Raw genomic sequence first — 26,984 nt, forward strand, 5'->3', positions numbered from 1 at the left:
TCACCTCAAAATAAATTTTTAACCAATACACCAATGTTTATAAATTTTTTGAACAAGATTTTAACATTTATTACTTGTTCGGCGTAAAATTTTTTTAAACATCTGTATATTTTTTAAAATTTTTGTCTGAGCCCACTAATAATACGAGGACAATGGTACGAACCCATAAAAACTCATTTTGTGTCATTCCGAGCTCTCTAGGGTCATCTTCCAAATTTTTAAAGTATCACTTCATAAATATAAATTTTGCGACGAACTCGGGAATTCGTCCCTAATTTGCGACGAAAACGGCGACGAATATATATTCATCGCCAATTTGCAATGAAACCAGAGATTTGTTGCAAAAATTTATCTGTTCATCTCTGCTTCTGCGATGAACAATTTTTTGCGACGTAAATTTGCAACGAATGTTATTTTTCGACGCTGATTGGCAACAAATTTTGTGACGAAAATATATTTATTGCGAATTTGCGACGAATTTCTTTCGTTTTTATTTTCGTTGCTAATTTGCGATGAATTAGGTTTTCGTTGCAAAATTAGTCACAAATTTGCAATGAATTTTATTTGTCCCAAATTTTCGTCCCCAAATTGTATTTATTTTGTAGTGTGGTTTGAGTTTTAAGTATCTATTAATTGACTTTTCTCTTTGCAGGTACGTAACTCAGGGGACATTCATGAGAATTGAGATTTTTTATGCAAGGAGTGAGCTTTGTTTGTTTATGACTCCATGACTTATTGATTTTGATTCCTTAGTGCCAATAATTTGTTTGTTCACTGCTAGCTAACTCCTTTGCCCAATACCTCATTCTTGCATTTCTATCATGAGCAGAATTGGCTGACATTTCTTTTATTTATTGCCTCTCTTTGTTCTCATCTTTTGTTTTGATATGTCAATACCTAATATACATCCATGTGTTATCTTGCTGATTGAACATTTTGTAAATTTAGTTATAGGTAAAGTCGTGGCGTCCTTATAATTTTGTTTTTGTTTTGTCTATTAAACTTTGCTTTCGGGAAATAATCTCATCGTCTAGTGATTCGGCTGAGTTAGTAGATGGAGTCTATAGCATGTTGATTGGAATTATGAGCATGTTTTGTATATAAAGATATTTTTCTAGGAACAAAGCATATATCAAATTCCTTGTATATTTTCAACATTTGTCTAGATAAGTTCTTGTCATTTTATCAATTCTGCTTATAACTTAGCAAGGCCGCATCCTAAATCGATATTTGAATAGCTAATTTGTTATGACCCCTTGCAGGCTCCAGATTTAGATGCATTTTTCGCAGGTTTAGATTTCTTATTTCCGCCACAAGTATCTTTTAAGAATGTTCTTAATTGATTATTTATAAACTCAATGGCAAGGTCAATGAAATTCATTGATCAAATAGACAGGTACTGGCAGAGTAAACTTATTCTGCGAATGTAAAGCTACGTGCATAAGTTTCCCAATAGAAGTTACCAAGACAACTTTAAGTTGGTTAAATTACTTGTATTGTATAAGTTTTATTTCTTAGACTATAAGTTGGTTATATTGCTTGTATTTTATGTAGATTTATATGAATAAATCTAAATCTCTATCTTTGTTTACATTCCTTGTGAACATGGTTTAAATGAGCGACTTGTCATGAGTAGTTGCCCATCTATTGGAATTATGTTTAAAAAGGCTAGTAAATGTTGATGCAGGAAGCATCCGACGATCGAACTCGTGTTTTGATAATGACAAAGGATTCAAAGTTAAGGTACCTTGTGATCTAACAAGTCTGCTTGAGTATTTCAGGAAAGTCCTAGCTGCGGTTAGGCAAAGGGAAAAACTCTAGGGGGTGGTAACCCTAGGTCATAGGGGGTGGTAACCCTATACGGAAAGTCTTGACAGGTCGATGGCTTCAGGCAAAAGTCTTACGGGGTGGTAACCCTAGGTGGAAAGTCCTGGTGTCGCGAACCAGGTGAAAGACTGGACTAGCCGGGAAGCGGATGTCCAGCAGAAAGTCCGGAAGCGTCGAGTGCTGAGCAAAAGTTCAGTCGATCTGGAGGATCGCACTGGCAACAGGTAAAATCTCCTGAGTGGAGTAGGTGAGGACGCGTTCCCCGTAGAGGGAACAGTAGGCGTCGGGTCGACCTAGGGTTTCCGGTCGGAAATCTGAAGTCAGAACTGGACAGTCCTAAGATTGTCACAATATTCTTGATCATATTTATATTGTCATTTTATGCTAACTTTGTGCTGTAGGGTATTTTGTGTGATTAACATATCTTGCATGGACCAAAGTACACAATTACTCTCGGATGAACAGTGTCCGAGGCGCCTCCATAGAGTTTGGAGGCGTCTCGGGTGCAAAACCTGAGCTGGCTGCGAAGCAAGCCTGGAGGCGCCTTGAAGGAAGCCAAGGCGCCTTGGAGTGGTTGGAGGCGCCTTGAACCTGATAAGGTTCGACCAGTTCAGCACTTATCTCCACGGCTGACTCGGCTCAATTAAGGCGCCTTGGTAAACAGTAGAAGGCGCCTTGAACAGCCTTTATAAGGGGTCTTGACCAGCAGCTCACAACAACGATTTCCAAGTCTTCTGTCTCCAACGTGCTGCTCTAAAAGACGTCCGAAAGTACTGCTACAAGTTTACGACGACCTGAAGCTTCGAGATTCTATTTTTGTCGTCGGTATAATTAGTTTTTGTATTTACTTGTACTTCATCTTGTAATCATTTTATCGAGCTTATAGTTGTTACCCACGCAAAGCGATCAAGGATCGCGGGCCTTCGAGTAGGAGTCGATCAAGACTCCGAACGAAGTAAAATTCTCTGTGTCCTTCTGTTTGTGTGTTCTTACTCTATTCCGCTGCGTTTTTAATTACTTCGTTAGTTTTGCGATTCGAAAAACGAAATAGCCACGAGAGCTATTCACCCCCCCCTCTAGCGCGTCTCGATCCAACAATTGGTATCAGAGCGGGGTTGTTCTGAATTGGTGCAACCACCATTCAAAATATTTTTTTTCGTGGTATTTTTTTTTGTTTTTCGGAATCAATTAGAAATTAGCTTAGTAGCTAAAATTCTAATTCTTTTCAAATCGGTGTTGCTCAAAGTTGGTAAATACCACTTGAGCTCGTTTTTTTTTTATTATTCTTCCAACACTACTAATCCAAGACTCAGTCTTGGAATAAATCTTCTTGTTTTTGTTTTTGCCAGAACTAAATGGCCCAACAAGAAGGATACAGCACTGTTCGTCCCCTACTATTCTCCGGAGAAGACTTCGGGTATTGGAAGGGGCGAATGGAGATATATCTTAAAACTCAGTTCGACACCTGTATGATAGTCAAGACGGGACTACAATTACCAACTGATGAAGACGGCAAGCCTACATCTTGCAAAAAGTGGGAACCATCTCTTATCAAAAAGGTGGAAGCTGATGCCAAAGCCACCTACACCCTCCAGTGCGGTCTTACCAAGGAAGAGCTCAACAGAGTCAGCCCGTTCTCTTCCGCAAAGGAGCTGTGGGAGAAACTGATCGAACTTCACGAGGGCACCTCAGAAACTAAGGTAAGTAAGCGTGATTTGTTACTTAATAAACTATACAATTTAAAAATGCAGGAAGGCGAGATGGCGAGTTCACTACACGCAAGAATCCAAGATATCCTTAACTCCCTTCACGGAATCGGGCAGAAGGTAGAAAATAGGGATATCATAAGGTATGCTCTTAATTCTTTTCCTAGGAGCACATTATGGGCATCAATGGTAGATGCCTACAAAGTCTCCAAGGATTTGTCTTCTTTAAAATTAGATGAACTGTTTAGTGAATTTGAACTTCATGAACAAACTAATGCATAGCCAACCGAGAAGGGTATTGCTTTGGTTGCAAGTACTAGTCGAACACGGGAACCAAGAGTACGGCGAAAAATTGAACCGGAATCAGAAGACGAACCCGACTCAGAAGATGAAGAAGATGAACTGACCAGCGAACTCGTGAACCTCGTGAAGAAGCTCTACAAGAAGAAGAAGGACTTCAACAAGAAAGACCTGAAGAAGGTAGTTCAATCCAAGGAGATCCAACTGAGTCCAAAATTAAAGTTTGAAGTTACATGCTACGAGTGCAACCAGAAGGGGCATATCAAAGCCAACTGCCCTAACCAAAAGGAAAAGCAAAGAAGAAAGAAGGCCCTGAAGGCGACGTGGGACGAATCTTCTTCAGAGGACGACGACGATGAACTCGATCAGACGAGTTTACTCGCACTGATGGCCCGGGACCAGATCGTCGAGAGCGAGAGCGAGTCAGAGGCCGAGTTCGAGCGAAGCCATGCATCCGCATCCGTTTCCGAAGGGCCAGACTCCATTGTAAGTATTCCGAGGCTTAATAATTTAGTCAATTATTTATTACGCAAGTTAGCTAAGTCAAACCTTAGGATTAAATCACTTCTAAAGGAAGTAGCTGTCCTTAAAGAAGTGACTAATCCTAATTCCTTACCTGATCAAGTTCAGACTGGAAATTCAACTCAAGTTCAAAAACTTGAGGAAGAAAATTCTAGTTTGAGAAATCAGGTAAAAGATCTAAAAAATTCCTTAGAACGGTTTTCTTTGGGATCCAAGAATCTGGACCTAATTCTTGGGACACAAAGAGCCGTTTACAATAGAACTGGGCTAGGATATAAAAGTAAAAAGAAATATAAATCTTATTTATCCTTAATAAACAAACAAAATAGTAAAGCAATCCAAGCATGGGTTCCTAAGTCCAAATTAATCAATCAAGTTGTACTTGGCCAACACTGGGTCCCGAATGATCAAATACACTACCTCGATAGACCATATCGAGACTATGATCCAAGGGGAGCAAAAAGAAAAACGATCTTAAAAATTTAAAAATTCGAAATTAAATTAAAAATTTGAAATTAACTTATAATTCAAAAAATCAAAATTAAATAAATTAAAAAATTTGAAATTAACTTATAATTAACAAATCAAAAGCTAAAATTTAAAATCAAATATAGATGGAGGATCCAAACTAGCTGGCACCCCCAACTGAACTACCCGACATGGTAATTGAACCTAATCTACCCGAAATGAGTAAAACAAGAGTAGATTACCCGGTAGGGTAATTAAGGCTAGATTAAAACGGGCATGGTTTAACTTGACCCACAGTACTGGTGAAGTTTTTGGATAATAGTACGTTAGGGAAGCTTGGGCATCGCATGTCTAGGAAGATATGGCTTCGACCTGGTGCATTTGGCCAAGTGGAACTGACCGAAGCTACCCTTAAATGGATCATAACTAGTTAGACCAAGGATTAGTATTAAATTCAATGGGTAGGACTATTTGGGAAACCTCGAAGGCATGGTTACTTTAATGAGCTCCTTGTGACTCACCATAGCCCAGAAGTTTATCCAAAGAATGTTTACTTGTTGAACCCAAAGCTAAACCTGAATCTAACATAAAATTAAACCAGCCCCTTAAATTCAACCATAATTCGTCTCACAATAATTGTAGGGTTCCCTGATTGATAATTTAGATCGGGTGAGATGACTAAAAAATTAAATCTTCAAAATTATTTAAAATCTTTTCAAAATCAATTTCAAAATTATTTAAAATATTTTTAAAAAGAACTTAATTTCAAAATTATTTTAAAAATCAAATTTCAAAATTATTTTAAAACTTAATTTCAAAATTATTTTAAAACTTAATTTCAAAATTATTTTAAAAATCAAATTTCAAAATTATTTTAAAACTTAATTTCAAAATTATTTTAAAAACCAAATTTCAAAATTATTTTAAAAACTAAATTTCAAAATTATTTTAAAAACTTAATTTCAAAATTATTTTTAAAAACTTAATTTCAAAATTAGTTTAAAAACTTAATTTCAAAATAATCTTGAAATTATTTTAAAAATTTTATTTCAAAATTATTTTAAAAATTAAATTTCAAAATTATTTTAAAAACTGAATTTCAAAATTATTTTAAAACTAAATTTCAAAATTATTTTAAAATCTTTATTGATAATATCAGCTCAATTAATCTGACCAAAAATCCTATTCACCATTCTAGGACTAAACACATAGAAGTAAAATATCATTTTGTAAGGGATCACGTAGCTAAAGGTGAAATTGCACTCAACCATGTTGAGTCCAAATCAAACCTAACTGACATCTTTACAAAACCCTTACCTGAACTTGAGCTCAGTGCACTTAGAAGGCAAATAGGAATGTGTTGGGTAGAGTAGGTGTCTCATTTTGTTATCTTGTTATTTTTCAAAATCTAGGAAAAATAGTTTTCAAAATTCCAATTTATTAGATTTTTTCAAAAGTTGGACTTAGCCTAAGTTTTCCCCCTAGAAATCTTGTTCCCCTAGAATTAAGCCAGAACATCTCACAAACACCTAGGTATACCTTGATTGTGTTTGAAAGACTTAGAACGGTGTGAGATGCATAGGGTACAGCCTGGACTCAAGAATGCTTATATCTGTGCACCAATATGATTCTGGGCGTTAAACACGCAATATACATCAATCAAGTCAAGTCTTCCAGCTCTAGTCAAATCTAACTGGACCAAATTGACTTAACTTGACTAACCATGTGAAAGTTGTTGCCATGTAGGCAATCAGCAAGTAGCTAAAGGTTAGACAGTTGGTAAAGGACACTCAGTTTTCTAGTTAAGCATGTTTTGATCTTTAGGGCTCTGATACTTCTTAAAAGTCAATCTATTAAACTTGACTCATACTTGGACTTAAGGACCAACTGACTTTCTAAACCAAATTTTCAGCTACTCTGCTCCCTCCTAGCCGTAAAATTTAATAAATATTGTTTAAAATTAAGCTAAGTTTTTTTCTCTAAGCTATAGCTTTCAAAATCCAATACTTGCAAAGAGCTCAGCATTATTCTCCAAACTTTAAAACTTAGTTCATTTTGAAATCTAACTTTATAAATTCTTGTTTTTTTAAGTAAAGCACAGATTTCAAAAATTAAAAAGCTACTTGAAAAGTTTTTTTTAAATAAAAGTTATAGTTTTACTAGCTTTTTAAACTATCAAAAAGATCCACTTTCTAGTAGTTTTAAAATTTTAAGTTTCCAAAAAAAGCTAACATCATTGTCTCACTTAGCTAAAATATTAAATGTTTTTCAAAAATTTTATTAAATCAATTGACTATTTTTGCTTATTTTTGATATATGGCAAAGGGGGAGAGTAGCAAATTCAAATACTTAAACTCAAAATTATTAAGTAGCAAATTCAAATACTTAAACTCAAATACTTCAAACTTAAAATGAATATTAAAGGAGGAGCAACAGTTAAGGGGGAGCCTATACATTAAATTCATAAAGTTTACCTTAGCAAAATAATTTGCTAAGCTTGCTTTGAATGTTTATTTTTTGATATTTGTTTACTTAACTTTGAATTCAAGTTGCCATAATCAAAAAGGGGGAGATTGTTGATGCAGAAAGCATCCGACGATCGAACTCGTGTTTTGATAATGGCAAAGGATTCAAAGTTAAGGTACCTTGTGATCTAACAAGTCTGCTTGAGTATTTCAAGAAAGTCCTAGCTGCGGTTAGACAAAGGGAAAAACCCTAGGGGGTGGTAACCCTAGGTCATAAGGGGTGGTAACCCTATGCGGAAAGTCTTGGCAGGTCGATGGCTTCAGGCAAAAGTCCTAGGGGGTGGTAACCCTAGGTGGAAAGTCTTGGTATCGCGAACCAGGTGAAAGACTGGACTAGCCGGGAAGAGGATGTCCAGCAGAAAGTCCGGAAGCGTCGAGTGCTGAGCAAAAGTCCAGTCGATCTGGAGGATCGCACTGGCAACAGGTAAAATCTCCTGAGTGGAGTAGGTGAGGACGCGTTCCCCGTAGAGGGAACAGTAGGCGTCGGGTCGACCTAGGGTTTCCGGTCGGAAATCCGAAGTCAGACCCGGACAGTCCTAAGACTGTCACAATATTTTTGATCATATTTATACTGTCATTTATGCTAACTTTGTGCTGCAAGGTATTTTGTGTGATTAACATATCTTGCAGGGATCAAAGTGCACAATTACTCTCGGATGAACAGTGTCCAAGGCGCCTCCATGGAGTTTGGAGGCGCCTCGGGTGCAAAACCTGAGCTGGCTGCGAAGCAAGCCTGGAGGCGCCTTGAAGGAAGCCAAGGCGCCTTGGACAGCTTCATGAAGGCGCCTTGGAGTGGTTGGAGGCGCCTTGAACCTGATAAGGTTCGACCAGTTCAGCACTTATCTCTGCGGCTGACTCGGCTCATTCAAGGCGCCTTGGTAAACAGTAGAAGGCGCCTTGAACAGCCTTTATAAGGGGTCTCGACCAGCAGCTCACAAAAACGATTTCCAAGTCTTCTGTCTCCAACGTGCTGCTCTAAAAGACGCCCGAAAGTACTGCTACAAGTTTACGACGACCCGAAGCTCCGAGATTCTACTTTTGTCGTCGGTATAATTAGTTTTTGCATTTACTTGTACTTCATCTTGTAATCATTTTATCAAGCTTATAGTTGTTGCCCATGCAAAGCGATCAAGGATCGCGGGCCTTCGAGTAGGAGTCGATCAAGACTCCGAACGAAGTAAAATTCTCTGTGTCCTTCTGTTTATGTGTTCTTACTCTATTCCGCTGTGTTTTTAATTACTTCGTTAGTTTTGCGATTCGAAAAACAAAATAGCCACGAGCGCTATTCACCCCCCCCCCCCCTATAGCGCGTCTCGATCCAACAGTAAATGCCTGAGGCATACATACTGTTTTAACTACATTTGGTTTTATGTAATTGAAGAAAGATGATTGATTTTAATCATGACCTTATGGGTATATTTCTGAGATATTTTTTTTCTTTTCCATTTTGCAGACATTGAGTGTTGTCCTGGAATTCTGGAAATCTTTCTCTCATGTCCAGATATTAGAGCTATGCGAAATATTTATTCTCTTATTACAGTTCATGCAGTACTTACAACAATTCTCTTTTTTCTTATATTTTATATTTTTTTTGATAAATTTTGTTTAATTTTTCTCTTGCAGGTACGTAACTCGGGCAATTCGTGAAGCTTGAGATTTTTGATGCAAGGAGTGAGCTTTGTTAGGTTCTAGATTGCCTTGCTAATGTGTAAAAGTCATATGGAGAACAGCAATGGAAAACATGTGATTTATGGTTTGATACTACTAAGTTTGATGAGTATAACTCATTTTGTATATTTTAGCTAGCATATTTTGGATTGAATATAGTAAATATTTAGTTTTGTATTTGGTAGTTTGCTTATATTAAAAAAATATTGGTTGTTTGTTATTATCATGTTACAACATGAACATTAAAGTCAACGATTAGAAACGTTGTAAAAAAGTATGTAACCATAATGAAATTTTTTTTATGAAAAGTGATAAAAGACAACAGTTTTATCCGTTGTAAAACATATTAAAATTATATACCACAACAGTTTATAACTGTTGTTAAATTCAAAACGAGTAAATATTATCTACCACAACGGTTTATACCCATTGTAAAAAGAGTCTACAACAACGGTTTATATCTGTTGTTGAAATTATCTACCACAACGATTTTAAAATGTTGTTGTATAGGGTAAAAAAAATTTTGAGCATATAAACAACAATGAAAAAAAAATCGTTGTCGAATGTCTACAAAGACAACGGATTCAAAACCGTTATCGTAGGGTAATGCATTTTACAACACTGTCAGTTACAATGATTTTTTGACCCTACGACAACGGATAATATCTGTTGTCACAGGCCATTTTTGTTGTAGTGCATGTTGGAGGCGCTTTACACCAAGAGGCGTGAGAGTGCCTCCAAGCACCTTGAGGGCGCCTTCTACCAGTCGGTTTGACCAATTAACTTCCAAAATGGTTAATTCTTCATTGCTCTTCTTTGGGTGATGATCCAGCAGTCCGGAGTTGAGCTCACTTGTAAAATACAATACCCCAAATAAAGATTTAATAATAAGGTTTAATAGGCAAATAACCATAAAGAAATATTTAGAAATTTTTCGGAGCTCGTATGATGAGTTTAAAGGGATGAATTTTCAGGCTTGGAAAAAACCTATTTGGAATACCCAAAAGTGAGAGTTGATTGAGAAATTTAACCTAGGGTTTAATTAAAATACCTAAGGTAATAATATTTTCTTTATTTTTCTTATTTTCTTTCTTTTTCCTTCTTTTCTCTCCCGAGCTGATCTCTCTCCTCCTCCCCACTCACGGTGCCGAACCCTCCTCTTCCTTCTTCTCTCATCGCGACCAATCTCCTCTTCCCTCTCGAGCCGCACATCACCGTCCTTGTCGATCGCCGCCCTCTCGCTTCTTTCTGTGTTGCTTCTACCCACCATCGCCGAATACCTCTCAATGTCACACTACCCGACGGACACCGCCTGAGGTTGTGCCACCCGACAGACGTCGCGCCATCGCCGTTGATCGCTGCTATCGCCGATCTCTCCACCACCCTCTCGATCCCGACGTTGTTGTTGTGCCGGCACAGATTTTGCATTGCCGGGCAAATTCGACGCCGACATGCCCTAGCCCTGGCTGTTATCTCCTGCAGCGGCTACCTTGCTGTTTGTGGCCATCTTAGAGGTATCTTTTAGCCCTAGCAGATGTTTAAGTGATTGATCTATGGTCAATGTTGATTTAGGGATTATTTGATGTGGAGGGCAGCACCCTTTTTACCTTGCTTCGATCGGCACTGTGCGTGGATGATCCATAGCTCCGGCCACAAATTTTTCCATTAACAAGATCTCTGGCAAATTAAAGTAAGTTGGCTTTGGATATCAAATTTTCATAGCATGGATTTCATATCTGCATTGGATTGAGTTATAGATATGAATTAATGGAGGTCTTATCTGGATTTGGGTGAGTGGTTGACAATGGTCTATGTTAGTTTTAACTATTGGATTATGGCTTGGTCTGACCATCGATTTCGCTTCGATCGACGGTTAGTCCTTCTAAAACATTCTTGCTCTGATAGTAATTGTTGGTCTCCTGGCGACTAGCAAGAGGAGGGTAAATTGCCTAAAATTGAAAATCAAAACTTTCTCGAACTTTGGACTAAGTTAGAAAAACATTTGTTTATAAATAAAAAGTGAATGCATAAAATAAAGACAGAGGCAAGAAATGTTTACTTGGTTTGTAATAAGAAGATTACTAATTCAAGACAAATGAAGCTCACTAAGATCTCCTTTGGGAGCAGTAACCTCTTGCAATGTTGATAACTCACAAAAGTAGTAGAACAGAAAGAGAATTCGTTTACAAGTATTATGTTTTTACTACTGAGATCAAGGCTGCATTTATAACCAAATTTCAGGTGCCTAGAAGGGCACAGGGCTCAAGGCTCCGGGCACCTGACCGTGGATAAAACTTTATCCACATCGCAACGGATTGCAATAGCTCAATCCGAATAAACTATAAACTTCTCTAGTACAAGCGCCTAGAACAGTTCCGGGCACATGGACCCTTGTTGACTTTTATCAATAGCGAGGCTGAGTCGAGGCACTCCCGGGTTGCCCCGGGGGTTCAAGCCCTCGAACCCCATTCAACTTCGAGTTGCCTTTTGTGTCTGAGATTTGGCTCCATTCGTTTGAGTAATTTCTGTCATTCGAAATTGGGCTCATCCGAACTCATCTTCCGACCTTCTCCTCGAGCAATATTCCACTCCGGCTTTTCGTCCCTCGGAAATGTAGCGTACTCCCTTCTTGTCTGCCAGCGTACTCTTCCACAGCATCTCGTCTCTCGGACGCACCGAGCCCATCGACTCTCTCCTATGTCATCCTTCTCGTTAGTTGCGTCTTTCACTCGACTTTCTATTTTCCTAAGTTCCTGCATACTTAGACACAATATATCAAAAGACAATAGAACCTAACTTGACTTGGTTGATCATATCAAACCTCCACGAGGTACTTACAGTCTAGGACGCCTCCAAGAGGATAGTGTTTATCCTCTACATGATAGAGTTTTAATCCTCTCCTAATGGTAGCTTAATGGTTGCTGGAGGCAACTCTAAGGGGACTCGAGGAGGCACCTCCACCAAGAGGTGTGAGGGTGCCTCCAAGAACCTTGAGGGTACCTTCTACCAACCAGCTCAACTAGTTAACCTTCAAAAATGGTTAACTCTTCATCGCTCTTCTTTGGGTAATGTTCTGATCATCCGGAGTTGAGCTCACCAAACTTAACTCTGACCATCTCGAGTAGGCTTCCTCCTAGGCTTCTCATCCCTCAAACATCGTATGTGTCCTTCTCATCCACCGGAACACTCTTCCACAGCACCTCATCTCTTAGATGCATCGAGCATGCCAACTCACTTCTCGTGTTATCATTCTCGCTAACTGTGTCTTCCACTCAACTTCTTGTATTCCTAAGTTCCTGCACACTGCACAAGACATTAAAACCGCAAAATCTAACTTAACTCGGTTGACCACATCAAAATTAACTCGGGATACTTACAGTTTGTAACACATATGTATTTACAATCAATCACTCAATCGTATCACTATCAAATATAGATTCCCCATACCAATAATTGATGAGATGTTTGATATGTTACTTGGTGTGTTCTCTAAACTTTATTTTCGCAGTGGTTACCATCAAATTAGAATCAAACCTGAATGGAAAACAATATTAAAAACAAGGGATGACATGTATGAATGGATCGTCATGCCTTTCAGGCTTTCTAATGCTCCAAGCACCTTCATAAGGTAATGTATTAGGTTCTTCAGCCTTTCATTGGAAAATATATTGTTGTTTACTTTAATGATATTCTTGTTTATAGCCAAAATGTGTGTGACCATATGGAGCATCTAAGAACTGTGTTGGCTATTTTGAGGTAGGCAGAACTGTGTGTAAAACTTACAAAGTGTAACTTTGTGACTAGCCGCCTAGTTTTTCTAGGCTGTCTTGACTCCTTCAAGTGTGATGGTTGATGACGAAAAGATTAAAGTTGTACCGGAGTGGTCTGTTCCTAAGAAGCTGCATTAAGCACATAGTTTCCATGGATTGACTTCATTTTTTCATCATTTCATAAGGAATTCCAATACCATTGTAGCACCATTATCAGGTTGTGATGCATCCCACGTGGGAATCAGAGGAGTACTTAGTCAAGAGGGACATCCAGTAGCATTCTTTAGTGAAAACCTAAATGAGACAAGGAGAATATTTTACTTATGATGTGGAACTCTATGTAATTGTTCAATCACTTCAACATTGGCAACCTATCTCATTTAAAGGGAATTCATTCTTAATCATAAAGCTCTCAAACATTTAAAAGCCAACTTGAATAGAAGACATGCTGGTTGGGTCACATTTAAAGGGAGAACACGAAGATTGCTTAGTATATAACTTTCTTTTTAAGGGAGCACATTTATGCATTCTTATTAAATATTCTCTCAGAGATCATATCATCAGATAACTTCATGGCGGAGGGTCCGGTGAACATTTTGGACGAGATAAAACTTGGTTGCTAATTAAGGAGAAGTATTTTCAGCTGACACTTTATCAAGACATTGCAAAATTTGTGAAAAGGTGCCAAGTATGCTAAACTTCAATGGACAAGGTCAAAACTGGAGTGCTTATACTTAGATCTCTTACCAAATACTATCTGGGAGGCTATTGGCATGGGTTTTGTTGGTGGATTACCGAAAACACAACAAGATATTGATTCTATCTTTGTGGTGGTGGATCACTTCTAAAAATGCCACATTTTATTTCTTGCAAAAATGCCATAGATGCTTCATATATTGTTGATTTGTATTTTAAAGAAGTCATCAAACTTCATGGATTCCCCAAGACTATTACATTAGATTGCGACTCAAAATTCCTTAATAATTTTTGTGACAAAAATTGGGTAACTAAACTATTTTATAGTAACACATACCACCCTAAAATGGATGGACAAACTGAGGTTGTCAATTGCCATTGGGAAACTTACATCGAAGCTTTGCTTCGAAAAGGAAAAGCAATGGGACATCGTCCTTTCTAGAGATGAATTTCCTTATAATTCTGATTGTGATTCGCTCTATGGGAACAACTCCTTTTGAAGTAGTGTATGGGAGAAATCCTCATCACTATCTGGACTTTGTTGTAGTTTCAACCCTTAGTAGGGCGGTTGAAGATTTTGCAACAACAATGGCAAGGGTCCAAGAGGAGGTTAAAAAGAAGCGGTAACAAAGTAATAAATCCTATGAAGAAGCTGCCCATGGATGAATTCAAATTTTCAATGAAAATGATTTTGTTTGTATTTCTTTGAAGAAAGAGAGATTTCCTATTGGAACGTACAACAAGCTTAAGGAAAAGAAGATTGGACCATGTCAGATTTTTAAGAAAATAAATAATAATGCCTTCAAGGTCAAGCTCCCATCACATATACATACGCATCCAACATTCAATGTTCATGATTTGACTCCTTACATGAAGAAAACAAGCTAAACACTGAGTCAACTTCTTTATCGCCTAGGGACGATGATGCAGGGTAGAACACCAAAGGCTAAGGGAGTTAGAGTCAAAGGTTGGAGAGTTGAAAGAGCTGCTAGTAAATTATAAAGGCTTGGGAGTTGAAGGCTTAGGAGTTGAAGTCAAAAGTTAGGGAATGAAAGGATTATAGATAAAGTTGTGCCAACATTTAGAAAAATTAAAGCATTTTATTATTACATTTAATTTAAATCTTTAAATAGTTTTTGAGCAATGGAATTGAGAAGGATTTTTGGATTACTGAGAATAAAATTCTCTTTTTTTTTTTGGATAAGTCAAATTAGCATATCTCTAAACTATCTTTCTATCTGTCTCACTTCCCCACCATATAACTCCACAATCAAATAGTAAACAAGATTATGAACCATATAAAGCATGTAAGCTTTAGACAGAGGTTTTTTTTTTACTAATCCACATATCTAACTTGTTGAACTGACTAATCCTAAAGATGACTGATTCGACCTCACAATAATTTCTCATCGACCATCAAAATAAATTAGGAAATACAAATAAATCTTGACAAACGACCCAACAGCACGAGTAGTTCGAGCACCACAGACGTTCAAAAATGTTCAATGTGAGAATCGAACACTCATTGCATCAGTATACCACCCTACTGCTACCTTTAGACAGTTTTGGATCAAGACTGAAAAGAGAACATGTCTGGTATCAAGTTTTAACTTCTTCATGGTTTCTTTATTACATGGTCCTTTATTCTATCAGGTATCAATTAAGAGAATTATCAGTGTGTTAACCAAAAAAGTAAAGAATTATAAGCAATTATCAACTGACTCAAGAAAGATACCTTCTCCACTATGGAGTAGTACTTAGTTGGCTTCGTATTTGGTATCATCTTCCGAGACACCGAGTTCCACCAATAACTGCTTTAGAAATTGAACAAAGTCTTCTGGTGTCCTCAACTTTGAGCATTACACTCTTTAAGCAACACCCTATCGTTGAAAGGTATGGAACAGCGAGATTTATGTATCATAATGGCATTGAAAGCAGTCATGGATGTCTTGGAGAGCTTCCTCGAGTTTGTAACTGAGGTATGGTATGTACGGATACGTAAAACTACTTGGGGTTAAATAGGGGATGAGCTCTGGATGTCATAGTGCCTTCTGATCCTTCCGTTCATTCCAGTTCAAGCATCGAATCAAACTACGGAACCAATCCCCAGTCTGATCAGATTTATTTACAGTTGGAAGTGGGTGTTGGCTCATTGCTATACGAACAGAATCTCCTCTAGAGAGCTGCTGTCGTCTTTTGCCATCAAAGGAAACCCATGCGTTGTTTCTTGCATCATCAGGAATCTGGTTAGACATCACAGGTTAGTAGGCTAAAGATTGAATCACTAAAAGCATAAAATCTTCATCCGGATGATATTCGATGAAATTTTATCAATGCAAATAATGCAATAGGCAAATTTAGGATTTAATTTTAGGGTGAGTTTTAATTCCATGTTTCAATTGCTTAGTTATTTTTAAGTTTTAAAAAGTTTGTTATATTTTTATTTAAGTAAATTAGATCTAGTTTTTAGAAGATTTACTTAAAAGAAGCTCAGTCATTGTTCCACACAGTGTTTTAAACCTCCCCTTGTAAGTCATCTTTCAGTATAATGATTCTCTTCATGAGTTTTTCCTCCATGTTGAGATTCAGCAAATTTTGTTCTTAACATAACAGACAAAAAGTAGGTGGAATATTATCATAAAGAAGGTAGTTGTAAGTATATATGACTATAGTGCATAATTTTGCTAAATTAACCAATTTTGCCTCTTATGTCAAAGCTGAAAGACTTCACAAGGTAACACAAGGAGAATATTAAGACAAAAAGTCTCACGGTCTCACCTTCATCTCAAGCTGTGCAGAATCCGGAAGTATGACAGGCCTAAATGAAAGAGAATGTGGGCAAATCGGAGTAAATAGCATGCATGGAACATTTGGGTGAACCTGCAAATTGAAATAGCGATCTCATATAACATGAAATTCAAATAGAAATGAAAATCAAACAAACCACTGCAAACACCATTAACAGCTAACAAATGAATTCAAGTTAGAATGATTGCAATAAGAAGATGCAATGTGTTCGAGCTATCGATTTAAAACCAATAAAAGCTTTGAACCACAGACAGCCTACATCATTTTTTACCTTATTTTGCCATCCTAACCTAATTATAATGACATGAAGTATTTTTGAATGCCTGGAGACAGTAAGTTTTATCTTGGCATTATGCAATAGGAATAGAATCAGATAATAATGGAGAAGAATTACAGCAAAATCCAGAACGGATTATAAACATAAAGCAAAAGTAAACTGGACCTTACAGACAATCTAACTTTGACCAACTGTAAAAGAAAGAACTGAAGTTAAAAGCTGTCCTAATTGACTGACTTTGTTACTATCCAGTTAACCAACTTTTTTTTCTCTTTTAACTACAAGGCATCTGCATACTAAGAGGTTAAATCCCTCCCAATGCAGTTATACATTAAAACCACCTTTGGCAGGATGCCGTCTAGATCTAGCTCATTTACGACTACATCAAGCAACTATATAGATATATATATTGTACTTTGAACCTAAAACACATACATAAAATCTGTAGCTCAAACCAGACATGGGAAAAACCTGAATATCACGGATACAATGATCCAATCCCTTCATTGAACAAATCATATCTTTTAATGTGAACTACATTCTAGAATTTAGGATTTTTTTTTAAAACTGAATAGATATGTATTGTTCAAAAAGAGTGTTAGAGATATTTATTCTTAAAATTACAGCTAAGTAAAGAATTTTGTTAATGCAGAAGGACAGAAAAATCACTGTTATCTCTAGTCTTGTTATGTTACATATAAAATTTGTTAGAACCTACAATTATCAAACTGATTAACTTAGTTTACAAATATGAAACTTGATGGTCCAAACTTAAATTTCTTTATATTTTGTGTTTTGGAGCATGATAATTTTTCTTCGTATTTCCTGCCATCGATTCTAAATAGTATTTTCTTAGTGTCTATTTGGCAGCTAGAGTGTCACATTTATGCAGCACTACATAGCCTATGTGACATTATACTAGGTGATGACATGCAGTGTTAGTATCATACCCACATGAACTATATTTGCCATATAGGAACTGAGATCAGGGGGGTAGACCATCTCCATGTGATTGGTTTTGTTCTTATTGCAGAACTGGATTAGTATTAGAGTTGGAAATTATAAAAAAATAAAAATAAAAACAAGAAAAAGAATCGTAATAATGCCTGAATGTTTCTGCCTAACATTACAATTATACACTTTTTTTGTATAGAATGTATATGTTAAAATAATTTAACCTCTTAAAACGTAACTTTATTTAATCAGGTCAACACAAACTATGCTACCTCATCCTAGTTATACATAATTTCCGAACACCAAACAAAACTTACTATAAAAGTTCAGACAACTACCTCTAATATCCATCGTTGTCATTATCGCTTCCCAACTAGTTGGGTTGGGCCAAACAACTCGAATATTGAAAATAATAATAAAAAAAAGGAAAATATAAAAACTATGATGAAAATATGACAATGAAGTAAATCAATTATTCATCAAAAAGAACAAAGTTGCCAACCATGGATCCCCCAGCAGCTGTTGAGTATGCTGTGCTCCCAGTGGGTGTGGCTACTATGACGCCATCACCTTGTACCTATGAGAAATCAGACAAAAGTTAAACTAGTTTTCTGATACAACAGGGTGAAATTCGAAAAATAAGTCCAAAACATCTTAAAAGATGCATCGGGAGATATTAGCATATCAGAAGAACTCAGCCCTATCTTTATTAAGAAAAAACAACTAACAAGATTGCTGTTTCTTAATAGGCAAAAGCACTTATCATGAAATAATACGCAATAAGTTGTTGACAAAAAAACTATTTTCAGAACAATTAAGGTAAGGAAGAGTAAGCATGTCAGAAGGATCCTACTAGAAGAGATAATTATAATAGTAAAGTAATTGTTCATTGAGCCAAGATCTAATACATATAAAATCAACTATGCATAAAAGGTATGGTACTTTGGTTATAAGACGATCATGCTCATAGCACTCGACTTTGCAAAGGTATGGGTTAGAACCACGATCAACTACTACTTCATTTAGAACATCAAACACTTTCCCAGGAACTGCCTTTCCACTGCGAAATATTTCACATCGCAAACGCATCCGAAGAGTAATATAGACTCCTAGTGTGTTGTTCCCATGGATAACTGCCCTTAGGTCCTTTTTGTGCTCTTCAAACTGTAAGGAAAAAAAACGATCTAATACCATCACAAGGGGGCATTGTAGGGAGCAAATACAATAAACATGTGGAGGCAAACATACAGGATGTGATGTGAGGAATCCAAGAGACCCCAAATTAAACGAGACCACAGGAGGAACTGCACCTCTAAACAAGTTTGAAGCATGTAAGATGAGACCGTCACCTCCCAAACATACCACGAAATCAACTCTCTCATGAAGGTCACTGCATGGCTGCAAAATATGTGAGAACAATTATACATCTGGTAATATGTTTGGAAATACGTTCATTACCTGGTATTTTGATTGTAGAAGGTTTGTACAAAGCCAAAACCAGGTATCCTAGCAAATATATCATGCACATCAGGCTCTACAAGAACATTCATTTTCTCTTGGTGGTAAAGAAAGGAAGCAACCTGCACCAAAGCAGAAAATTAAAATATTAATAAATTTGTTCATAGAACAGTCTAAACTTGAAAGATACAGCTCCAAGTCAAGTTCTTAAGAAACATAGATTGCACAATCAAAAATTAGTATTATGCAAGAAAGCAAGTAGAAATAGAAGCTTAAGAGGGAAGAGCAATAAACTCATTAACCAGATTTTTGCATATATGTTCAGTGTGCAGTTGGTAACATGGAAAACAGAGGGCTTGAAATGGAATAACTGAATCCCATTGTTGTCATCAAAGAAACATAATGGTTCCAATTAGTTGTTTAGTCAAAGCTCATCTTATTCTCATTCTTACTATGAAGTGAAACAAGGAGCCAGTGTCAGTCCCAACTACTTGAAGTCAGCTACATTGATCTTGTCCGGAAATTTTAACTCTCAAGCTGTGTTAGCCCCAACTCTTGGAATCACCTACATAGATCTTATTCCTTAAGATCTATACACGTACTGTCAATGCCTAACCCAACCCTCAATCTTTTCTCATCTTCGCTGGAGACTATATTAATCTATATGCAACATTAATCACCTGTTAATTATGAAGTTAAATGGTTCACTAAAATACAACTCCTAAACAAGAATCATCTTAAAAGCCAATCTAGGAACTAATAGTGATATAATTTAATGAATTTTATATCGAACATCAAGTCATGCAACTTCTAGAGTAGAACCTATCAAGGACTTTATATAATGCTATAGAACAAGCCAACATTCCCAACTATTTCAGGTCAGCTATATGGATCTAATTCCTCCTGTAATACCATATTTTCCATGGTTGCTAGAGTTGGGATCCTATACAAGTGAAGGGTTTATTGGTTTAGAGGATATGATTGCAAAATCCTATAATTTAACAAATGTTTTTGGATTTATGTTTTTTGTTTATAATGACATCTATATTAACTTTCACCTTCATCATCACTAAGTTGTGTCTGTCCCAATTCTTTGGTGTAGGGTCAAGTATATGAATTTATCCCCTCATTGAGCCCTATGCAAGGAAATATCAATGATAATATTCAAAATAATTAAGTCATGTTATATCACATTGATTCATATTTTCTTGGATCTCCATCTACCCCTTAGACCTTCCACGCTAACAAATTGAACTATTTTAACTGTAGAATGTTAAACACCAAATTTTCATCCAAACATCTACAAGTTTTTTAAAAAAACAAATTTAAACGACAAGTCGAATATAATTGTTAATATAGAATTTAGATGTTGAATTGAAATTGAATTGAGTTCCAATTGTCCCATTAGGTAGACATAGTGTTAAGAGCCATGTGAATTTGATCCGGGTTCAATTTGAATTTGTTTTGACCAATTTAAAACCGAACCAATGTTTTAAATAGGAATTACCTAGTTCAGTCGAGTTGCGACAAGTTGGAATATTTTTTTAAGAGCTGGGGATTAAAATTCTCTCTCATCTTCTCTCCCCCTCTCATGCGTTTCTCTCCACGTGTTCTCACCCGAAAGCCATCTTCTCTTTTCCCTCATCAGACACCTCTCTCCCTCTTCTTCTTTCCTATGCAATGCCAACCACTAGTTGAATGCCCTCCTCCCTTGGCCGCTACTCCTGGTATGCAACATAATGTTGGTCTTTCCCGTTGACCATCCTTTTCGACTCCTCTTTCCCTCTCTCCCTCCCACTGTCCATCTCTTGGCTTCCCTCTCTCTTTCTTTTTCATTCTCTCATTCAATCACTGTGGCCGCTACACTTGTCAACACTATTTGAGAGAGGTGGATAACAGCTACTGCCCTTCCAGTTCCCTCCTAATCTGCTCTTTTCTCTCCTCTCTTGCTTGTCATTGTTGCTCATCGTTGGAGCCAAAAGGGGCCACCATTGGTATCCTTATGTATGACTAATGTATAAAATGGATTATATAATTTTAAAAAAGGATTAAAATGATAATTAAAATAGTGAAATGAATTTTAAAATAAATTAAAATATTGAGGGGTTAAATAATTGATTTTCTTTTCATGTTGTACATATGTGGAGATTAATATAAGAAGGGTTTGTTTTAAAAAAAATTAAATGAATACTCTCATTACTCTTTAGTTGATATCCTTGTTGATTTAAATGTTGATACTTATATTTTCCTGTTGATACTTATATTTTTATGTTGTATACCTTATACCCTATATACCCTGAGACAACATGTTAATATATAGAAAATTAGTGTGATTTATATTAAAAAATTGATTTAGGTTAGTCACTCTAGTAAGATGTAAGTCCATAGTAGAATAATTGTAATGTAACAATTTTAAGTGAAATAGTAATAATTTTAAATAGAGAAAACAAAAACTAAAAATGTAAACTATGAGCCTAATTTTATACAAGAGTATTTGACTCTCACCACCCACATAAGGTTATGGTAGCGAGCAGTCGCATGCGGTCAATATTTATTTGAGTGAGAGCACTATATTGTTGCGTATCACTGATGAGGTTTTTGGTTCATACGTCAAATGACATTATTATACTTTGAGCATATTGGATCTAGTGATTCACTTCTTAATAAATTTATTGGTGACAAATTTATTAGAGATATATTATTAGTGACACATTTAGGAGACAAAAAGAAATGATAATTAACAATTATCTTAATTTGTGATATAAGGTGATGATAATAGTTGTGACTCTAAATGTTGACAAATAATTAGAAAGAAAATAATAGTTGATATATATGCATACTTGCATCCATACACACGCACATATATACATATACATATTAAAGAACTCATTTTCAAATTAGGACTTAAGTTGCAATTTAAATTGTGATTTAAAGTTGCAATATAAATTATATTTTATCTATTCTCTTGATCTCTTAATTAAGATCAAATACATGTACATCTTTCCTATTTATTTATCAAATTTGTACTTACTTTCTGTTTGCCTTGGACTCTAGTTTTGCAGGCAAAGGTGACCTTTTGAAGTTATAGTTAGTTTCAACTAGTACTTGTAGTTGTTTAGAGATTCTTGATCTACTAACTACATGTTTATTTGTATTTTGTTGTATTATGTTATTTTGTTCATGTCTTTTGAGACTTAGATTTTTTGTTAAAAAAAAAGAAAGTATATATATCTAGTTAGTTGAACCTCTTGGTTATCAAAGTTATCAAAGTATATATATATTTGCATGCTCTTGGTTCCCTAGTGTCATATTGTCACTAAGAGGGGCGCCTCTTGATAAGTGGACACTATACCCTTGGCCATGACATAAAATATATTGTTCATCTTTGAACATTTATCAAATATTATCATAAACATTCCAAATTTTGTAACTTCTCAAAACATAACAAAAATGGAAATATCTGAAAATATAAATGTTAATGTGTTGCATTTTCATATAGAAAATAGAAAGTTCTATGCAAAGAAAGATGTGATATTAAGTCAAAAGAGTTCGGCTTACAACTTAAGCTATTCTCATGTAATCCAAAGTCTCCATAGATGGTATGGTATGAAAAAAAAAAATCTGCTTTCAATGATGTTAAGCTTTAAAATATATAGGTAAATGCAAGCATATTCCAGTAAGTTAAAATCTTTGGAAATCCTATCTATGAATAGAAAAAGGTTAAGAATCTGACTATGTTCATAAGGAACCTAGATTGGAAGGATGGAGATATTCTAGTCATTGGCACCTATAATAAGAAGAAACAAGAATAATAACGCTACCCCTCCAATTCTACTGCAAAATCAGAATCCAGAAAACATACTTCAACTTCACAAGTGCCACTGAACTTTATCCCTAAAATTGTTGTAGTTTCTTATAATATTTCTAGCTTTATCCATTTAAAAAGTCAATTTGTTGAGACAATATTAGTCTACAAGATAACAACGAAACAAAAACAAAATTAGCTGCATCAGTACCTCTTTGGCTTCTTCCATAAGTGCCTTGCCTAACTTCTTCAACAGTAGAACAGTCTTGGGAGGAGACTTCCACATGAGCATTTGTTGTTGGGTGCTTGGATGTGTGAAAGCCAAAGACGATTCTGTTACCTTTTCTCTGGTGCAAGAAAACCCATCCGTACGAACCAGAAACATCTCTGCTTTTCTTCTTGATTGAAGCCTAACTACACCAGTAGCTGAAGCACACATATCTCCATCAAGAGCCAAAGTAGCATTGTCTGTCTCCACAGAATTTTTAGCATCCTTTCTTTTTCCTTCTCTTGTGGTGATACTTAAAACTTGCTCAACTTCCCTATTGTTCATATTTCTTAAAGCTTTAGGTTCTATAGTCGTAGTGCCTGTACATTTAGGATAGACATTCATGTTTGCATCAGTTTCAGTATTGATAGGTTTTCCATGTGTGCCATTATTGATACTGATGTTAAAACCAAGATTACCATCAGCATTTTCTTCTTTCCGAATTGGAGATTCTACTTGAACTGACTTCAGACCCTCCAAGGGTCCATTAGCTTCATCCCCTAATTGAGATGAAGCACTTGTAACTGGTCCAGTGTCAGATTTCTTCTGCGGATTATTCATACAAGTTTTAGGAGAAACCTTTCTACTTTTGAAAAAAGTGATGATTTCTTTCCTTGAGAAAATGTTGCATGTAGGAAATTGTGACCTCAGAGGATCACTGCATATAGAGAAGTCGGAGCATTGGCCTGCACTAGTATCACCATTTTGTTGTTCTGAAAATGAGTTATCTATCACTATCTTTTTATGCTGGTTTTCAACTGTTGAAGCTGGAATATTTTGATTTTTGTTACCAATAAACGCATCAGATGAAGAAGGTGAAATGATGCCGCCTCTTGAAGATATGTTTCCTTTAGGCAATTGTAAGATAGGAGCATGTGGTTTTAGGCTTTCTTCTTCTTCTGCTGTATTTTTACATGCATTTCCATTAAGGTTAAACTGGAGTGGTGAAACTGAGAGTGTAGAGGACCGTGTTATATACTGCCTCCATCTTGAAATCATGGCAGAAGTTCTCCCAACACCTTCTCTGCTATGCAGATAAATAGGCCTTTGATTTGGATCTTCAACCAACATAGCAAACTGCTCAACCTGTTTCACTGAAGGAGCAGTCCCAACTTCAACTGGCAAATTTACTAACTCTATCTTTCCATGTGAAACAGCTTTTTGGAGAACTGCTAGATAGTATTCATCATTGGACGCCTCTTCCCTCAGATCTACAATTGTTTTAAACCCATTTTCCAATAACCATGTCAAACCTTCAACTGTTACTTGGCCACCCCGCCAAAATGCTATCTCAGAATCTTCCAGCATATTGCCCTCTTTCCTAGTGGAAAAGTATACAGGACCCCAGTTGGCGAATATTGTTGGACAAGGATAGCCATCTGCACGTGGAAATCCAGCATCATAGCAAACGTTCTTCAACCTTTGCAGTCGTCTCCAGATATAAGTGTTGTGATCGTCAGTGGGTGTAAAATAACTTGCAAGTGCAACCTGCAAGCTCTCACAGCACTTTTTCATTTCACTCCTGAAAGCAGCAAGTGGTGGAACCTTACCATCAAAAGTAGTAATGTCTGAGACCTGGAATGAACTCATGATAGATGACCTCCCTGACAAGACATCTTCTCTAGCTCTATTCAGCAATGCTAACATGCAACCAAGTATTGCAACTATCTTGTCTTCAAGCATAGGCATATCCTCGGAAGGGATATCATAAGGAACAGCACACTCTCCAGTTTCTTCATTGCATAAAGCATCCATTATCGAAGAATGCAATTGTTCAGCAGCCCGGAAGATTCTACAGTATGCTTCCACTTCAGCAATATCACCAGGTACAGGACCAATCCACAGAAGTTGAGATACATCTTGAGTTTGGAAAGTCTACAGTTTAAAAGTAAGGTTATTTAGCCACAAATGATCAAGAAGAAATCAGATCCATCATGAAGGTAAAGTTTCTAAACAGAAGAATCTATGGCTGTTCCTGAACAAACTTTCTAAACAGAAGAGTCTATGGCTGTTCCTGAACAAAGTTAATAAAAAATAAGAATGTATGGCTGCTCCTGAACATATTACAGATGTCTAATCACCTCCAGTATTTAAGCTAACAAAAAGAAAAGAAAGAAAGAAACTAACCATATTGGTGACATAAGTGATAAAAAAATGAAGATATGATTAAAGAAATGATCTTGACAAATAAAAGAACTGATCTTGATCAAGAACTAAGAAATGAGAAAAAGAGATATGATTAAAGAATATTTAAAAAAAAAGCAATGAAAGAAATAAAAGCAAACAAAATTCAACAGCTACCCCAAATAGAGCTTTACAACCTTTCATCTTATCGATGAGCGCAACCAGCCACAACACCCGTCCAAGAAAGGAAGTAGTTCATGAAGCACACATGTATCTATTATATTTTTATTTATTTTTCACAAATATATACCAAAAATTATGGAGAAAAATAATTTTCTTGGCTACCACTAATTTCATCATTCAAAGTTTTACTGCAAGAACTTCCTTTTCTAGATAGACACCACAAGAACGATATCGATTAAGCAACCCAATTCAATAAACAAATAATGATCAACTCCAAATGCAAATGTCACTGCGCCCTCTAGATGTAAAAGTAATATCAAGACCAGTAAGGAGAAGTATGTAGAGCTCCACCAGCATCACAATAAAATAGGAAGCAGACCGAAGACCAAGACACGACCCTCACGGGAGAAATCAAATCAAACCTGCGAATCCAAACCGATTGGGAAAGAGAAGAAATGAGAGAGCCGAGCTCGAGCGGCGACGACCAAGCGATGAGGAGCCTCATCGCGACTGACACGTCGCCACCATCCGTCCTTCGCTGGAAAGCCTCCGATACAGCCTCCCTGTACGCTGCTGCTCCTCTCGCCAGGAATAAGGCAGAGGTTGACGGGGCCCCTGGCCGCGCAGTTCAACAGCATCCAGTCCACAGGAGAAACCCTTCCGATCAGGTCAATTCGACGGCGCCTCGGTGGGAATCGCAGCGAGATTGATCGCCACCATTGGAGGAGGAGAGGCGGCGGGATGGGCACGGAGAGATTTGGATTGTTGCGGAATGGGGTGGCGGAGACTGCCGTTTGCGATGTCCACAAAAAAGAGGCGCCTCCGGAAAGAAATAGCGACTCGGGTATTTATTTATTATCCATTTGAGTAGTATATAAAAGCCAAGGAGATGTGAAGGAAGGAAGACATCAATTTTTGACATGTACTTGTTTGTGAATAATGCCGTTGGAATTTTAATTTTTCTGATGTTTTTTTTCTTATCTAGAAATTCACAAAAATAAAGATTTTACTAGGTGGAAAAAAAAATAAATACATATACGCTGCCATTATCTTGGATGAATTATCAGAGTCGTCCATGCGAGTGACTAGGTGTTAGCCCCTTGAAGTTCTTGACGTTAAGGCATAAGGTTTGGGGCGTTACGAGTATTGGATTAGTCTGATTATAAATTAATTTTATAATTAATTTTTTTCATATAATTTGAGAACGGATTGCAAATGAGCAATAAAAATTATGATAAAATATAGTACAAACACAAATCTAACCGAAGCAGATTTAAATTGTGACTAAATATAAGGGTTGGATGTATTGGATCAGAGCATTTTAGCTAAGTAGACCAGTGAGAAATGCGAACGATAACACGTATGGTTTGAGTGGGCGCATGCAATACAGCAGGACGGATGTGATCTAGACCATTTAAAATAATAAAAGTTTGATATTTTTGAATCATGAAAATTCTAAGAGTCTATTGGTTGGTTGGTTGTGTTGGTTAGTGAGTATTATTATTATTATTATTATAGACTTTATAATAAATTTGTAATAAATTTCATCAAATTTTTAGCATGTATTATTAGTAGATTGAATCAAGTATGGATTTGGAATGATACGAGGGACTACACTATATTAA

General features: G+C 36.5%; 1 protein-coding gene across 4 annotated transcripts in view; it reads right to left on the reverse strand.

Annotated features, from left to right (window-relative positions):
* LOC121996450 (probable NAD kinase 2, chloroplastic) overlaps positions 1-26,189 on the reverse strand; it is a 33,034-nt gene extending 6,845 nt beyond the window's left edge. Inside the window, exons 1-9 of one of the 4 annotated variants that reach the window (XR_006116087.1) lie at positions 25,782-26,189; positions 22,996-24,927; positions 18,980-19,101; positions 18,770-18,911; positions 18,464-18,685; positions 18,024-18,098; positions 16,261-16,362; positions 15,218-15,725; positions 15,060-15,128 (exon numbers count right to left, since the gene is read on the reverse strand). Coding sequence is in view for 2 of the 4 variants with exons in the window: in XM_042550432.1 (XP_042406366.1) it covers positions 15,522-15,725; positions 16,261-16,362; positions 18,024-18,098; positions 18,464-18,685; positions 18,770-18,911; positions 18,980-19,101; positions 22,996-24,927; positions 25,782-25,997 (3,015 nt within the window). In the remaining 2 variants the exon portion in view is untranslated. Of the gene's footprint in view, positions 1-15,059; positions 15,726-16,260; positions 16,363-18,023; positions 18,099-18,463; positions 18,686-18,769; positions 18,920-18,979; positions 19,102-22,995; positions 24,928-25,781 lie in introns of those variants that run through there. The other 3 variants (XR_006116086.1, XM_042550432.1, XM_042550433.1) reach the window with 3 other exon arrangements.
* Between the last annotated feature and the right edge of the window lie 795 nt (positions 26,190-26,984).

Source organism: Zingiber officinale, chromosome 6A (assembly GCF_018446385.1).
Source record: "Zingiber officinale cultivar Zhangliang chromosome 6A, Zo_v1.1, whole genome shotgun sequence".
NCBI lineage: Eukaryota > Viridiplantae > Streptophyta > Magnoliopsida > Zingiberales > Zingiberaceae > Zingiber > Zingiber officinale.